General features: G+C 37.7%; 1 protein-coding gene across 1 annotated transcript in view; it reads right to left on the reverse strand.

Annotated features, from left to right (window-relative positions):
* The window catches only part of TXLNB (taxilin beta), a 35,478-nt gene that overhangs the window by 3,149 nt on the left and 13,592 nt on the right, over positions 1–18,737 (reverse strand). The window contains exons 4-7 of the mRNA XM_057739737.1: positions 14,021–14,215; positions 12,077–12,196; positions 7,878–7,952; positions 1,543–1,635 (exon numbers count right to left, since the gene is read on the reverse strand). Coding sequence (XP_057595720.1) covers positions 1,543–1,635; positions 7,878–7,952; positions 12,077–12,196; positions 14,021–14,215 — 483 coding nt within the window. The remainder of the gene's footprint in view (positions 1–1,542; positions 1,636–7,877; positions 7,953–12,076; positions 12,197–14,020; positions 14,216–18,737) is intronic.

Genomic DNA, 18,737 nt, shown 5'->3' on the forward strand with positions numbered 1-18,737 from the left:
AGAAAGGTGGAGTAATATTCAGGTGAGTTATCAGAAGAGTAGGGCTGGAGTCAATTCATTTAATGCAACATGTGCAGAGTGTCTGCTGGTAGCCAGGCCGGGGCTAGGTGTAGGGCATACAGAAGTGAATAAAATGCAGGCTGGGTTTTTCAGACCTGAAACTACTCACATTCCTGGTGATAGGATCTCCTCTCTGCTTGAATGAAGTGAAGGACAAGGCAGTTACCCTGGATGAACCGCACCTGGGCACTGGCTGCTTCTTACCAAGCTGCCTGAGGCTGGGTCTGCTTGGAGGCAGAGGCCAGGCCCAGGCTGTTGGCCCCTGGGCCCTATAGAGAAGCTATGTGAGCCTCGACTGCTTTTTTATTTTGATCATTTCTTGACTCAGTTAACCTTTTAAAAGTCATCAGCCCCTTTAGGAATTTGATGAACTCTATGGGATTACAGCTAAAGAAATGCAATATGCATATCAATTTTTTTGCTAATTCTACTAGAAGTCTGTAAATGAACTCTAGATAAAAAACTCCTGCTCTAATATTTATTCCAATCTTAAAACTATGTAATTTTGAAATAAATAACAACATTTTTCCTACTCTAATACTTATTCCAAATTAAAACTATAATTAAAAAAATTGTTTTTAAATGGATGGATCCATCCTGGAGTGCGAAAACTAACTTTTAACAAGTGTTGGCCTGTTGTTTGCTCATGAAGTGTGAAATTTATCATATTAGTTTATGAAAATTTTTTTTAAAGAATGCTTTCTACACTTAAAAAGGGTTAATGCCAGTGCTTGTTCAGAAACACAATTCTGTTGCTGATTTCATTTTGGGAAAACACTGAATTAAACAGAATTTAAACATTATGTCCAATAATAATATTAGCACCTTATATTTGTAAAAGACTTTAAAAGACGTTTAAAACCCTTAAAAATACATTAACTTATTTGAACTTCACAATCTTGTGAAGTAGGCCAGGGAAATAGTATCTTAATTTATAGATAAGGGGGAAGTTAAGTGAATTGTTCACTGATACTTGATGAGTAAGAACACACCCAGAATCTGAATTCAGACTTCATCTTCTCATTCAAGGCTCTGTCTGTTATATCATATTACGTATATTCTTTTCTGAGTAGGATCCTATGAAATGGTATTTTCTACTCTAACATTCTGCCCTTGCATATTTGTATGAAAGTTATTTTTTAAATCTTTTTAGAAGATTAGATTCTTTTTTATTTCAGTATAAACAACATAATATTAAATTGCCAGCTCTTTTCTTTTTACACCTCTCCATGGACTAGAAAAAGAAAATATTCTCCCTCGGAGTGAAAATGTATCCTAGTGTTTTTGGATTCTTCCTAAGATTAATTCACCAGATACTTACCAATAAAAAAAATACAGTTCAGATCTCATTTGCATGTATAAATGCTTCATTACTTCATGAAATGCACTGAAATATCTTAGCAAGAGAAAAATGAACCCAAAGGAGAATTGCCTGTCAAACTAGCGAATGTCAGTATTTCGTGAGGGATAAGCACTACTCACTTTATCCATTTCCTGTTTGAAAGTGGCAAACACTTCATTGCTTTTTGTCAGTGTGCTCTGAAACTCTTCAAACCTTCCGGAGTAGAGAGTAAGCTGTAAACAGGGGAAAGAGTAGATCTGTTTTAGGGCTGCTTTCAGAATGCTTCCAGAACAAAACAACGTGTCATTGTTTATTATTTGAGAAGAAAAATGATTTAAGGGAATTCTCAATACAATGTTAGTGATATGTTCAATTCTTTTTACTGTGAGATCAGCCTAGGTCAGTGAGTATGATTGAAGTACTTTAAAGAAAAATGAAATAATAAAAAGTCATCACCATTTTATTATATCATAACTTTTGCCAAATGTTACGAAAAACATTTTTTGAGCAATGAACATAAGCACTGACTCCATACAAAAGCATTTAACCGATAGTTCCTGTTTTTGAGGGACCTGCACTCCTGATATGAAGATAATCCCAAAGACAACTTGATTACAGGACAGTGAATATAAAGTACCAGCTCAGTTAAGTACTGATCAGAGAAAGAGTTGAACATGGCAGGTGATCATATGAGTCACATTTTTGTGGAGAAGGTGAGCCTTGAACTTGGGTCTTGAAGGAAGCGAGAATGTAGACAAGTGTGGGCCAGATGTGGACTAGGGTTGCTGCCATTATGCACATTGTGCTGTTATAAGCAATTGTCATTTCCCTTTTTGACATTGTGATTTGTGTATTTATAAATACAGTGTTCTAGCCAATAGCAGTTCAATGTCCCTTTTCAACAAATTCAGCTTATTATACCATTAAAAAAAAGTAGATGGAAATAATGAGTCTTGAGGAAGAAATGCCTTTTTCTAATTTGCACCAAAAAAAAAAAAAAATCTTATGGGTTAGCATGGGAGTATGGAGAAGAGCCTTTGTACCTCCACATCCTTAATTCCAAGGCTTGTATTTGGGGTGGGAATAGGGAAGGATAGGGAAGGAGAGTGTATAAATACTTGATTGTTATTGACAGTGATACAATAATAAAGTCTTGCTTTTGAATATAAGTTTAGGATAGCATGTTTTGAGTGAGTGGAGATTTAATATGGATGATTCTTGTTTACTGACATGGAAAGCTTCCATTTTCAAATGAGACTGGTACTCTTGAGTATCTGGAACAGCCTCAAGTCCTCAATTGGGCACCAACTGGCCAGTGGTACCTGTGAGACTGTCCTTTCAAAAGCAGAGAAGGGTGACTGACCGAAAGCCAGTAGGTTGGAGAGTTCCCAGTCTTGGGGATGGGAGTTAGAGAGTGTGTGGGAATCAAACAACCCCTAGAACCAAGAAAATTTGCTTATCTAGACTGGCTCATTCTCACATGATTCAGAATAGCAGAGGTTTTACTGCCGTACACAAGAACAACAAAATAATATAAAACCTTTCATAGGAAACGGATTTTCCAAAGAAAAGTCAAGCAACAGCTGACCATCATTCTGAAATGAATCATTAGCACTGTGGATATGTAATAAAACTGGGGTAACTCCAGTGGCCTAAAATTTTTCTCGTGATTCCTTGGCACACAGATAAGAAAGACTGGCTAAAGTGGCATTAGGGAATTCACAGCCAGGAAGGTGCCCTAGGGTTTTACACACATGGTGCATAAACAGCTGACCCTTGAACAACGCAGGGGGTTGGGGCGCTGACCCTCCGTGAAGTGCAAAATCTGTGTGTAATTTATAGTTGGCTCTCTGTACTCCTGGTTCCTCATAACTGTGGTTCCCCATCCGCAGATGCAACCAACCTTGGATACTGCAGTATTATAGTATTTACTATTGAAAAAAAAAATTCATGTGTGATTAGATCGGCACAGTTCAAACTGATGTTCTAGGGTCAACTATACTTACTCATTGTATGCAATGCACTCTTGACATATTCTATTTAATTCTGTTTCATTTTTTCCCAGAGTGTTGCCTGGGATCCACTGAATTGACTTTAGGATGCATGAATAGGTCAAGTCCCTTGATTTGAGAGTAAGCCCCTGTGGGACTGGCAGCCTATACTGCCCGTGGTCTAGTGGTCTAGGGTGGGAACAGCTACCCCCAGCCTGATCCTCTTCACCTATCACAAAATCTGTTTATTTGCATTTTTGGCTAAGCTTCCTATTAACTTCTTTCCCTTACTTTCTCTGTTTTGTTTTTCCAACTTTTCAGTAATTCCAGCAGAATTACAGGGGTTTGAAGGTATGGTCTCCTCCCAGACCCTCTCCTGTAGCCCTCTCGTTGCAGGCTGCAGGCAGGAGAAGGGGTGGACACGTGTGTGGTTCATTTCACTGGTGCAACCTTAACAGTATCAGCGGGAGCGACCCCACCCACCGCGGCCAGCTCTGTCCTTATTCTTTGGGCAAAATGTTCTCTTGGTGTATAAATTGGGCGGATTTTGTTTCCCTTCCCCGTGTTTTCTTGTGGCATGGAGAAGACAGACACACCAGGGTTGCAAGGAGTAGTGTCTCACTTCATTTACCACTTCTGGCTTTTTTCTAGTGACCATCAATTTTTTCTCTTATGTTTTAAATTGGGTAAAATACACATAAGATTTACCATCTTAACCATTTTAAGTGTACAGTTCAATATTGTTAAGTATATTCACATTGTTGTGCAAACCAATTTCCAGAACTTTTCATCATGCAAAACTGAAACTATACCCATTAAACAATAGCTTTCCATTTCTTTCTTTTAGTGATTGTTTTTAATATCCTGCTTTTCTTCCTATATGACCTCTTTGTCATAGGTGGCAAAAGCTGTGTGGGCTATGCTTTTCTCAAGTAAGCAACTCTGACACTTTTTATTGTTACTAACTAAAAATGTATACTTTCTGTTTACTTTATGGATGTTTGGTTGGTTGTATTTTCCCTCTAACTATTATGCTGACATGATGCATGTTTGATGTGTCATATTCCTTCTTTCACTTTGGTATTTCAGAGAAACATGGAAGGAACATCCAGAGGTCTTTCCTCAGTATTTTTACCAGAGGCAGAAATGGAAACAAACTAATCTAGGGTTAGTAATAACAACAGTTGCCCTGACATTTCACTTTTAAATGGGCTGAGCAGCACACACATTCTTTTACCTGAGCACAAATATTAATTACAGACATTCACAGCATATATGAAACAGAAATGTGTCCTGGAATTATCTTAGCCAGCTTGGGAGATTTGATTTGGGAACTAGTCCAATTATAATGGTAATTGCAGAGGAATCTCCTTTCATTTTATATAGGTAAGGTGAGGTCTTCTGGGATTAAACACTATGATTACCCATCTTTAACAGTTGACTCACCGATCTTTCCCCCGGGGTAGTATTTTGTGTCTGCTGTTGCTGTGTTGTGTTAGTATTGCTGACTTCCCACATCTACTACCATCTTCATCCTTATCGATCCAATGAACACTCTATTTGTAGCCACAGTTGTATCCCATTGATCATCTCTGACATTTACTCTTTTGCCTTGGTTTGTATAATTGAAAGCCAGACATCTCTTCCTTAAGTGAGAATCATGCCCCAAATTGGCAAGCTGTCGTCTTATGACTGAAAAGTGACTTCCATCTAGGAAAACACAATCTGTCCTAGTTATTTCCTTTGCTCAGACCATGGAAATGGGGACCAAGGTCTCTCCCTCCTACCATCCCACTCCTTTAATTGTCAAACCAAAAGAAGTGTTTGAATGCTTTGCAGACTTATCTATGACAGACTTTGTTTTTCAAGGTTTAAATGTTTTAAAAATATATTGCTGATACTTTTCAAGAGGAGCTCATTTAAACATTATTGCACATGGGGATTCGGGGCTTCTATATTCTTCTTGATGATTAAGTTATTATTGCAGTTTTGAAAATTTCTTGAAGACAAAAGAGATAGACAGGGGAGGTCCTTGCAGAGAGAGCCACATGCCATGGAAAGCAAGGTGATGGAGGAGGCAGGGTTAACTAGTTTAGCTGAGTTCTTCAGCTCTGGATACTCTCTACATTCATGACCTGGAGCCTAACAGGGTCTTGAGATCATCTTTTCCAGTGGTTCTTAAACTTTTTTTGCAACTGAAGATTTCTTTGTCTCATATATCACTATGTGGATCCTTACCTATGAAATAATACTAATATTAGCTCACATACTAATCAATTGTTAGCATTTTAATTAATATTATTGTTATCACTAGATTGTGATTTTAATTAGGCAGGGGTTTTTGATTCTCTTATTAAGTACTATATTTCTAACATCTAGAACCGTGCCTAGCACTTAGATGCTCAGTAAATATTAGTTGAATTAATTATGCTTACTATGGGGCAGGCACTGGGCTAAGGGCTTTGAATGTATAACTTGAAAAAAAAAACTGCATATACTACACATTAACTCATTTTCCTTTTATAAACAATCAAACATATGAATAACTGCTATCCATGCTGCTGAGTAAAAACTGGTACAATGTCAAAAACATATCTACATTTTAGATAGTAGCTGCTGCCTTATGTGCTGTTATGTTTTGCAAATACTGAAAAGTAATGGGTCTCCCAGAGGTCAGAGGACTCCAGTTTGGGATCATTGATCCATTAAAGCATCCTTATTTTACAGACCAGGAAATTTAGGTCCAGGGAGGTTTAGGTGAGTTGCACAGAATCAGACAGCTTCTCAGTAGAAGACATTGGTCCCTGGACTTGGCCCGGTATTGAGAGATGAACGAGGAACACTGGCAAGTCTAGAACCCTGGTTCATACTTTTTTAAACTTGAGGGGGAATAGGTAGGAAATTGGATCACACTTTTATGTTATTTCACAGATCATTAAAGGCCTGGATTCTGATACCAGCTGAATGAATCACTCTCTAGCCCAGAGTCTGATGGTATTAATCTATTCTTCGTTTAGCATAGAGGAGTAGAGATTGCTTATAACAGACGTTGTGAACAATGAATAGCTTCAGGTACTGTCCATTGTACATCTCAAGGCTCTGTTCTGTGAATGGGGCAGAGATAGAGCCAGAAGCCCTGACTTGATTCTCTGGACTCTCTCCCCGACCCCTCTACAGCTGGACAGTGAGGTCACACCTCCTTTCCCCTTGCCTGCCTCTGGTTAGAGAGCTGCCACTGCCTGCCACCCACCCCACACCATGACATGATGTGTTGTGTGACTGCCTAAAGGATGATCTTGAGTTTGTAACTTTAGAGTTTAGTATTTTAACTGAGTCCTTTGATTCTATTAAAGTGAAAAAAATTATGGTTCAAATTTCTGTGTAATTCATATCTTAAAACTCTTTTGATATATTATATGAGCAGGGGAAACAATTCTTCATTGCATTTGGTACACAGATTGGAAAAGTGTGCTTTAGGAAGGTTAGATAGCAAAATGTTTTTTATGTTTTTGTCTATGCAGTGGTATAATTTGTGATTTTAAGTTTTTTGTTTTTCTTATTTTCTTTTTAAAAAAATGAACAAGTATTCTTTGAACTTGTTCATTCATCAAATGAACAACTTTTTTTTTTACAAAGAACAAATATTCAGCAGTCAGCACGTAAATATTTACAAGTGAATTATTCAAGCCTTAAATTAATGCTGCCCAGTTTGGAAGGCTTCTGATTTTCTTACTTTCTGTGAGTTTGCTCTGTGTGATTTTACAGTCCCTTTAGCACTTGGGCGTTTCTTCCAGCAGGGGAGCTAGAGCCCCTCTGTGGCCTGGCCTTGCCAGGAGGGGCAGAGCCCCAAGGGCACCAGAAAGATGGATAGATGGAAAGATGGCTTTCCTCCAGAGCCAGCTGTTGCGTGAGGCTTTATTTTTGAGCCTGAAATACGAAGTCCCATAGTCTAGTCAAAACACACAGATAATACCACAAAGCCAAATCAAAATGGTTTCTGACTTGTTCGCCAGCTCTAATCACTCGCCACTGACAAGGCCAACCTCTGATAGCACAAAAAAGTGGGTGCTGACTCTACTTTTCTAATTTCCTTTTATTATAAATAATATCAAACAAGTAAGGAAATTTTCAGTATTGACAATTATAGATGGTGCATCTGGACAGCTTACATTTTATCCTTATCTTGATAGTTTAATAGGGAGGAGATAGAGGGCATATGAACAGATAGGTGAGGACCTGGCTACCAGCTTATTGTATTGATATGTCAACAGACCTTTTGACTAGAAGTTGTTGGTACAGAGTGTTTATTTTTCTTAGATATAACATTGTACTTTGATTTTTACTTAAAAATAATAAATATGAAGTTATTCTTCATTTCCAATTCCTGTCCCTACTTCCCCTCTCACATGGAAGGCCTTGTGCAGACCATCTTTGGTTCACAGCAAGGAGGGCACACCCCATGCATTGTTGTCCCCGCACTTCACCTGAGCCTGCAGGACTGTCTCTTGTTCCTTCAGCACTTTGGCCTGAAGTTTCCACTCTGCTGCCTGGTTCAGCAACTGTGAGAAGAGAGAATGCATGGAAAGACTGTCAGGTTGTCTTTTAGATTACCATTTGTTGTAATTTGTGTGTAAACTTAATTACTTGCTAAATAATCCTCTTAGGTAATTTTGGGGGAACTTTGTAAAGAATCTAAGAAAGCTAAGAAAAAACAACTAGTTTAAAAAGTTTGATTCTCAACTAAAAATTAGTGATTCTAATAAAAAACAAAAGAAAAAAGTCTCCAAGTCAAGCACGAATCATACAAAATTCAACCTCCCACCAAATTCTGGACCATTCTGTAGCAATTCTGCCCAACTGTCTTTCAGCCTCTGCTTGAACATCTCCAGAATATCCCCACCTGGGGCACTGTTGTGAGCAACTGTTCCTTCATATTAGACCACTGTTCACCATAGTATGCATCAGAATCTCCTCAGGGGCATGTTAAAATGCAGAGCCTTCTCAAAGAAATAAGTTAGGAAGTATAGGATGTGATTAGAATCTGTACTTAGGGGGCTTCCTAGGTGACACAGTGGTTAAGAATCCACCTGCCAATGCAGGGGACACGGGTTCGATCCCTGGTCCAGGAAGATCCCACATGCCACAGAGCAACTAACCCGTGCACCACAGCTATTGAGCCTGCGCTCTAGAGCCCGTGGGCCACATCTGTTGAGCCCGTTTGCCACAACTACTGAAGCCCACGTGCCTAGAGCCTGTGCTCCGCAACAAGAGAAGCCACCACAATGAGGAGCCCTTGCACCATAATGAAGAGTAGCCCCTGCTTACCGCAACTAGAGAAAGCCCGTGCATAGCAGTGAAGACCCAACACAGCCAATAAATAAATAAATAAATAAATAAATAAATTTGTTAAAAAAAAAAAAGAATCTGTACTTAGAGCCAATACCCAAGATGATTTGGATATTGATGATCCATGGATTATACTTTGAAAAACACCAGGTTAGAAATTTGACCTATTATTCCAAATACTGTATAAGGTTTATAAGAGAAGTCTCATTCCTCTTCTATAAGGCAACCCTTCAAATACAACCAAGGCCTTCATGTCAGACGCGATCAGAACTGGAACTCATGGGTTAAATTGAAAAAAGTTGTTTTAGGCGTAAAAACGACACACACGTATGTAAGACGTTATTTTAACTTAAAATGAATATTCATTTGTTTATCAGTTTTGATGTCGGGCTACAATCTTTGTTTTGGGTATGGATCTCCTGATTGGAATTCGGAAAGTTTTTGCCTTGTTTTTACAAAAGTCTTATCTGTAATATGCCATGTAAGATTTATAATTGTTTTAAAACAGTGCTAGAGCCTAAAGACCTAAGATATTTGTAAAACAGCTTGATTGGATAATTCTCTAGAGTTTTACAACTTTCTTCTGGTCTTTTATAGCTGCTCACATCTAACTTGACATTTGTTTTTTTGCTCTTTGCCTACATCTAGGCTTTCAAATCATTAAGCACAGTTTTTTTTTTTTTTAGAAACAACTCTTTTAACACATATTTCATCAGTTTATGTATCATTCTGTTGATTTATATAATACAAAACCAAGGATAACTGGGAAGAAAAGGTTGGGAGCAAAGACCCAATTCTTGGTAAGCTCCATGTTACTTAACTTGAGCAAACACGTTTAGATATTCCAGAGTGGATAACTAGCCCCAGGATTCAACATGCTATGGGCATCTGTCAGCATGCTTACAGAGAATGGAGAACATCATGGATAACCTCATTAGTCAGTCAGGTAGCCGTCAGTTAAGAAGTTTCTATTTTATTTCAAGATAGGCTGATATAAATTTTTTCCTTTTTGTTCATCCATGTTATTAAAAAAAAAGTCCATTTTTGTTATCAGAACAAAAATAATAAAATCATTATTTTTAAAAACTTGGAGGCATCTTTTTTCTTATCTAAGTTAGTCTTGACCTCTCTACTGGTAAAAGGGGATTATATATGTTCCTCCATGCCTCCCAGTGAGCAGTGAGGATCAATTAGTATAGAAGTGCAGTTGACTCATTGTAAGAGAGGTCTGAGGCAGCTGAGGAGTGGGAGACCTGCAGCGCCGCCTCTGGCCATCTGAGCTGTGTGGCAGCAATGTACATGGTCCGTCCTTGCTTGACACACAGGGGCCCTTTTGTGATGTGTGGTTCCTGATGAAGAGGGAGGAAGGAGGCTGCCTGTTCCTTTTGAAATGAAGAACCACAGCCCCCCCCACTCCCCCCATCTCTGACTTGATATTTCATCACTTTCAAAAAGTGTCAGAGCTGGAACCCAGGAATGTAGCCAGCTTTGAAAAATTGAGGGGGACTACCTTTTTTTGACTTGTACCTGCTGTTTTGCTAAATCAGGGAAGGAAAGAGGGAGTATGCTAGTTTCTTGCTAAGGTTGAGTCACTCCATGTCTGCCCCCCAGTCTCTCTCACATGATTCTTTGCCTAGTTGTTCCTCTGCCATGTCTCATATATTAAATACCAAAGGTACTGATATTCTATAGGAAGCATATTTTACCTGAGGGTAATTACATCAACAGTGGAGTATCTGTTTTCTTGGACTCTGAATAATAAGTAAATGCTTTATTTCTTACTTTGAGAGCTAGGTTGTAGATGGATTTAATAAGTTAATCATTTTATTAAGAGCACATGGACATCTGATTTGAAATTATGCAGTGTCCACCAAGTTATGTTCTCCAAAATTCACCCTTTTGTCACCAATTTTGAAAATCAAAGTTTTAAAAAAATTACTATTCTAACAAAGTGATTCTAGTCTGATTTTAGGTAAATGCAAAGCTTGTGATCAATTGTTAAATGGCCAGATTTGAATGATCCATTCAAATGGTCCATTAACTGTGTCTTAAATCTCTCTCCCCAGCAACAGACATGTGCTTTAACTTGTGCCTCTGAAATACACCTCTGAGTGTGATGTACTATCACAGAGTTTGGGTTTTGGGAGCAGATACACCAGAGATGTGACCAACATCTTGGTCACTTAGCACTGAGTGACCTTAAACAAGTTGCAAATCCTTTTTGAGCCTCAGTTCTCTCATCTGTTTTGGAGTGTTTGGGGTTAATGAGATGTCAGTAAAAGCCACTGCTCTGTTTCTTAAACCAGAAACTCAGAAGTCATCCTTGACTCCTTCCTTTCCTCACTGTCACCATCTTCCAGTTCAAAGCTGGAAGATGTTGACATTTGATATTGATTTTACATTAAAAACATAACTTTTATCCATGTCCAGCTCTCCTTCTCCACTGTCGCGTCCCCCATCCAAGGCATCATCAGATCTTGCCTAAATTGCTACCTAGCTTTCTTCTTGCTTTCTTGTCCCTCTTTAGTTCACTTTCCACCTATGAGCCAAATTCACCTTTTACAGATGCAAAGCAGATCATGTCACTGCCTTTGCTAAAACTACCCAGTACTTTCCCATTATATTTAGAATAAAATCCAAACTACATTTCAAGATTACAGAGCTATACAGTTTGGCCCCTGCTTACATCTACAATTTCATTTTGAAATTTTCTCCCACTGGGTCAACCTGCTCTTGCTACCCTGATCTTTTCCAATTTCTGGAGGATGCCAAGCTGGTTCCAGCACTAGGACCTTTGTCTCTTCTACAGACACTGCTGCTACAGACCTCCTTCTGACTCCCTCTCATCAGGCAGGGCGCAGCTCAAGCATCCTCCTCTCCAGGAGGCCTTCCTAGTCACCTGGTCTAAAATAGGCCCCCTCCTTCTGCCCCTTTGAGGTTCCTCCCTGTTTCCCTAGTATCACTTATGATTATCTGAAATTACCCTTCCTTGTTTGTTTGCTTGTTTATTGCCTGTCTCTTCTCAGTTAGACTCTAGTTTCCATGCTGGGATATGGCCTCCTCCAGCTTGTTCACCGCTACACCCCAGCACCCACAATGGTGCATAGCTCATGAAAAGTGCTTGAAAAAGGTTTGGCGAATGGATGCATGACTGTTTTATGTAAAAAACAGTGTAGGTACAGTGTTTCCTACTGGGCTGGCCAATTTCATCCTCCAGGGGAGCTTAGGCTCTTTCTCTATGGTCTAGGGCTCTATGACCATTATCAAAGACAACATTCTCTGAGGTTCTCTGACCCCGAGGCTGCAGACAGAGCACATAGACGCAGGTGATAAGTACATATTCCTTTTCGCGTTTGTGTCGCTCCTCTGCTTCCTTCATCATTTCTTGCGCCTGCTCGAGTTTTGCATCCACCAGCTTCTGCTGCAGTTCTCTGTGTTTAAATATTTTGTCCAGATGCTAAGGAAAAATAAAGTGCACATATCAAGCTTGACTTATTTTTGGTGCTGCAAAATATATATAAAAAAAGTAATGTTGACATAAACACATGTTCTCTGGGTTTTAAGATTTAAAAAAAAAGAAGAATAAATGCATTGGCATCACGTATGGTTTTATATGAAAGTTATAAATTGGTGGAGTCCCCTGCATTTTGCACTACACAAAAGTGGCTGCAGAAGGTGGAGGTGCCAGAGTTCAGCAATGCTAACTCCCATAGGTCCCAACAGTATTTCTCTAAATTTGGTGACTATTAGATATGGTGCTAATTATTATGCTAGGCAGCACAGAGAGTGATACATATTGCAAGGGCTACAGCACTATCACTTGGTATTTTGGTTCTTTCTATGAATGTAAAACTGCTTTTAATCACAGCATTAATTCATTTTATCATGGTGAATTCTCCTCTGCATGCTTGCCTCAAGGGTTGTGAGGAAGCCCTGAGGCAACAGCCTGTGGCCCTGGGTCTGGGACTGAGGCAGGAGCCCCTGATGTCAACTCTGTTTCTCTGGTGGGCAAGACAGGGCCAAGGGTCACAGATGGATTGATATGCAAATATACTACTGCCTCCTCCACAGCCTTTGACCTCTTGACTACCTTGGTGAAAAGAAGCTTGCAACTCTGCCTCAGTGTGGAGAATTTCTTGGTCATTAGGGGGGCCCATTGGCAAGAGGACATGTTAGAATTCTATCCTTGGGCCTTACCTAGGAACAATGCTAGGAATATACAACTAGTCTACCAGGCATTCCCATATGTGATCTCTCTGAAGAGTATGGACATTTTCTTTTTAGCTCCTTCCCTTTTGTCTTCTCCTGAACCTCCACTTTGGAGCAGGATTGATATTTGTGACAAGGTAAAATGGTAGCGTCGCATTATGGCTTAGTGTGAAGAGCTTCTTGATTTACCTAACTGCTATTACCATCTTCTATTGGCTCAGTTTTTTTCTTGTTAAAATCTTAGCATGTTGCCAACAGAGCTACTTTGACTATGTTATATTACATTTTAAGGCAGAGATTTAAAATTTGGGTGGGATGGAAAAAGGGATATGAAATATCAAAATCCTGAGGGGACATCTGGAGTCTTAAAAACATATTAAATATTAAAGTATAATTTTGGAATAATAAAAAATCCTTATAGTCCCCCTAATGTAAACTATTGACAACAAAACTCTCTAGGCTTTTTTGGCTATAGATAAGTGATTCGATCTCGTAGCCTCTGCTTTCCATCTATAAAATGTGGATAATATGTTATTATCTAGTGCATAAGACTGTTGAGACAATTAATGACATATTGTATGTAAAGTATAATACTTAGCACATTGCTTGGCAGAAGCTAAGCATAAATAATAATGCCATTATTACTATAATCATTATATATATAATAATGGTATGTATATTGTTATTTGATTGTCGGCTAATGCAACGCAGACCTAATTTAGATGACACGGTAATTCTTAACGGAGTGTGTGAGGTATTTCTTGGTTCTGTAGAGAGAGTTTCAAAAAGGCTGAGAAATACTGTTTTCAAGGATAACTGCATTCATGGCCCACCACTTTCTATTTTATTGCCTTTGCTTTGCAGTTATTCCAGTTTTGGAGAAATCCCGTATGACTTTCAGCCAGGTGTTTTGTAATACCATCTGTTTTTATTTTGTAAAAGAAATCCAATCCTAAATATTAATCAGTTGAGAGGGCTGGCCATAACTTTGTTATTAACCAAGCTCCCCACCTTCACAACCCAGATCTGGATCTATATGCAGTGCTTCTAAGTTGTTTGATGTGGTCCTCACCTCCTCTCTGAGCTCATACTGATCAATGATGCTTTTCAGTTTCTCTGCGAGCTCTGTGTTCTCCTGGCAGAGCTTCATATTTCTCTCACTCTGCTGCTCAATCTGGGCCTGAATATCTGTTAGAGTGCTCTGGAAATGACTTGTGATCTCCTTCCTTTTCTCTTCTTCCTCACGTGCCCGCTGAAGGGTTTCCTCCTGTAGACAGAAAGCAAACTCTTGTTATGCTGGTTTACAGGCACCCGGGTTTACAGAACTCAGGGTTTGGTCAGTGAAGGTAGGTTAGTGTGCAGCGTATGTAGGATGTTTTTCCTTAGTCCTCTAAAGGTAACATTGCTAAGCCCCAAAATAAATGTTTGAGCAAAGGTTTTAGTTGTGAATACATGGTCACTCAGAGCATGTGCAGCAAGGGCCTTGAATTTGATAGTTGGTGATGAATAGGCTTGTTTTAAAGACGACAGGTCCCCTGCTGAGTAAATAAACTGCAGTGATTTCTAACAGACATGCAACCCTAAGGTTTTGCTCTCTTGGTTGTGGCCTGGAAAAAAGGCCACTCGGTTTTACTGATTGATGGGACATATCATGTGTTTCCTTGGTTTGGTACAAAAGAAGAACAATAGATTTTATGTTCCTCTATAAAAATGATGGCACATTAATTATGTAATTGTATTCCCCAAATTTTGTAAATGTAAGTGATCACAATATAATTTTTTTTAGTTAAAAAAACAAACAAACAACTTTTATCAAAAAGCTTGAAAAGGAAACTAAGATAACCATAGATGAATTATAGCAATTCAAGAATGTAAAAGGAAATTTTAGAAAATATGCTGGGTTTTTTTGAAGAACAGTCATCCCATGTGTCACGTAATATAATTGAAATGTTCAATGTAAATTTTGAATTTGAAAGCAATATTACATTTCAAATCTTCTTCAACTCTAAAATGAAACATCTAATTTTCCCCTCTTCCACTTGGTTAACATTTAAGAATTGAAAATTAACTTTTATATCATTTCTGTTCTCTTTTCTCCTAAATCACAATTCCCTCTTCATTGCTGACTACTAACAATGTACCCAAATTTCCCCCATATCTATATTGAGAACTATGTGCTTTGTGCTTATTCACTTTCATTCTTTTAGAATAAAAGAGTTTAATCTTGCTACATCCTACCAAAGATAGAGACGCTGCTGACAAGTGATACAGACATTTTAGGATTCCTTTAGTTCTGATTAATTGTTATTATGAAAGCTTGCTTCATTGTTGGCAAGTAAAATTATACTGCATTTAGTTGCCTACCATAATCAAATTATGTAACAGGATTTTTAAAAAGAAATACTGATTGAAACAGAAGTAATTGTGCAAGTCTTTATTATGATAGTAGAATAATGTGATCAAAATAAAAACTGATGCTGAAAATACAGGCTCTGGAAATAATTTATCATTAGGTGTCCCCATTCTTCTACAATATTAACATATTTTCTAACCCTAATATGACTCTTGATATCAGAATCGTGAGTTATTCATGGTATAAACATTTATTGAGTGGAAATTTCTTAGGGATATTGTAGAAGAAATCTGCACTTCCTAATCTGAAGAAATTAACTATTGGAGATGTTATTTCCCTTTAGTTTGAATGCCACTTACTACATGTATTACACTAAAAGTGATTATGGCCATCTGTTAAGAGCAGTTGAATATGTGGGTGATAGTGATTGTCTCCTTATTGTTCCTGATTAGCTTAGGAGCCAACAACCTCCTAGTCATAGAATTATAGTCCATATCTGAATGCCATTCGCATTTATAACTATTCCATCCATGAATGAATGAGTAAATGAAAGGACCATCCCGTGCTACCCAGCAAGTCTGAGTTTTTCACTGGCCGCTGGCTAGAGAAAGGAGGTATGGCTGTTAATATGGCATTAAACACATGTCGAACCCAATTCTGACCCACAGAATGGCATCTTGCAGTTTACATTACATTGTTTTTCAATGAGAGAAAAATAAATCTACTGCAGTCATAAAATTTGAATCCATTGGTAAAGAAAATGCAATCATTTGGACAATGTCTGAGATAAAATTTTCTTTATCATGCACAAAATTCAAAGTGAAAATTAATAATGCAAGGAAAATTGAAGGACAAAATCTGAAATAACTAAGAAGACAACTTTTCAAGCATCATTGTGCATTTTAGAACCAGTGTTCTACCTGGCACACAATCCATAGGTGTTCAGTAATGTTTATTTAATAAATCAATAAATTATTAATTTACATATAGACATATGAATAGCTTGGACTAGATGATTCCTATAGCCTTTTCCACATTAAAATTCTGATATTCTAATAACAACTCCTACTTATTTCTTTACTAAAATCATGTTGCCCAAGACAGTCATTTCTTACAGGGTATCTTTTTTTCAGTATAATTTGAGGTTCAGATTTGTTGCTTCAAACATATGTAGTATTTTGTTGATATAAGCTCAGACTTTCATTGATCTTTTTCTAAATTATCTTAATATGTGAGGTTTTATGGAGGATTTTTTTGGACTCATTGAAGAGGCACTTTAAATAAGGAATAGTAAAAGTTAAAATTTATGGTGGTGGAAAGAGACTGGATATACATTCTCTTTCTAGATCTTCCCAAGTTCCTAACACATGGATTTTTTGATTCAGATATATGTGGGTTATTGCGCTAGTATAGCCAAGGTAGCTCATGTCCACACTGACCCTTCTGCAGATAACAACTATACACTCTGGGGAAAATGCAAGGAACATCTACTTAAAGAACTGAAGAGAAAACCACATCAGGCAGATTCCAGTTGGAAGTTGACACCTGTGAAAAGGGAATGGTTATTGTGAGTTTCCCATTTTTTACATTTTTTGCTTGAGGGAAAACTGCAGTTGCATGGAATGGGCCAAATTCTCATAGAAAACCTACCATGTTTCTAGTCTGAAGAATAAGATTACAGAATTCTGGGCGTGTAGAGCTACTGGAAGGTAAGGGGAGATTCCCAGAAAAGAGTCAGAGAAAGAGAGCCCTAAATTCTGTAGATAAACGCTGCCCAAATCTTTGGCTGATCCTGAAGCACACACGTGCGGGGTAGACTCAAAGCAGTCTACCTAAGGCAAGAAAGAAATGAACTGAAATTAGAACTGCTGCGAGAGAGAGAGGGAATATGAATATGGGGCAGAAAAAATATTTGAAGAAATAATGGCTGAAACTTCCCCAAATGTGCTGAAAGACATAAATTACAGGTATAAGAAGCTCAGCAAATCCCAAATTGGATAAATATAAAGAAAACCACACTTGGGCATAAAGCAGTCAAAGTTCTGAAAGCCAAAAATCCATAGAAAAACCTTGAAAGTAGCCAGAGATAAATGACATATCACATACAGGGCAACAACGATTCAAATTATTGTTGATTTTCATCAGAAATTGTGGAGGCCAGAATACAGAATCTATAAAAGACTGAGTGAGAGAAAGAAAAGGAAAAAAATCTTTCCAACCCAGAATTCTGTGTCCAGTGAATATAGCCCTAAATCATAAAAGCAAAATAAAGACATTTTAAAGATAAAAAGCAAGTAAGAGAATTGACCTATGTTATAAGAAATACTAAAGGAAGTTCTTCAGGCTGAAGGGAGTGACACCAGACAGAAATGTAAAGCTTCAGAAGAAATGAAAAGCATCAGAAATGATAAAATCTGAGTTTTTAAAAAAGACAGTTTTGCCTTTAATTTTTAAAGAAATATATGTAATTGTTTAAAAATTATAACATTGTTTCATGGGTTTTATAAATCTATGTAAATATAAAAGATGGGGGCAATAAATGGACCTATTTATTTGTAATGTTTCTACATATTATATGATGTGATACAGTATTAACTCCAGGTAGACCTGAAAAGTTAAGTATGTATATGGCAATCACAGAACGACCACTAAAAATGGAAAGAGGTATAATTAAAAATCCAAGAAATAAAATAAAATTTAAAAAATATTCAAATAATCCAAAAGAAGATGGGAAAAGAACAGAGGAACAGAAAACAGAGGTGACAAATAATAAATAAATAATAAAATGGAAGGTGTATATCCAACCACTCCAATAATTATGTTGTATTAATGGATTACTACTCCAATTAAGTGGCAGATATTGTAAGAATGAAAAGAAACAAAGCCCAACTATAAGGGATGCACTTTAAATAGAAGGATTCAGGTTAAAAATAAGTGGATGGAAAGAGATATACCATGCAGGTAATAAGACTAAGAAAACTGGAGTGGCTATATTGATATCAGGTAATGTAGACATTCATAGTGGTAAAACAGCCAGTTTATCAAGGAGACTTAAAAATCACAATTGTGTGTACACATTACACTAATGCTTCCAAATACATGAAGCAAAAACTGATGTAATTAAAATAAGTAGTCAATTAACAATTAATTATAGTAGGAGATTTTTTACACCCATCCCTCAGCATTTGATAGAGCAACAAGACAAAAATTCAGTAAAGACATAAATGATCTAGAGTTATTTGTAATGAGGTGGACGGACCTAGAGTCTGTCATACAGAGCGAAGTGAGCCAGAAAGAGAAAAACAAATACCATATGCTAACTCATATATGTGGAATCTAAAAAATGCTACTGATGAACCCAGTGACAGGGCAAGAATAAAGATGCAGATGTAGAGGACAGACTTGAGGACACGAGGTGGGGCGGGGGTGAAGAAGG

The sequence above is a fragment of the Hippopotamus amphibius genome, chromosome 6 (assembly GCF_030028045.1).
Source record: "Hippopotamus amphibius kiboko isolate mHipAmp2 chromosome 6, mHipAmp2.hap2, whole genome shotgun sequence".
NCBI lineage: Eukaryota > Metazoa > Chordata > Mammalia > Artiodactyla > Hippopotamidae > Hippopotamus > Hippopotamus amphibius.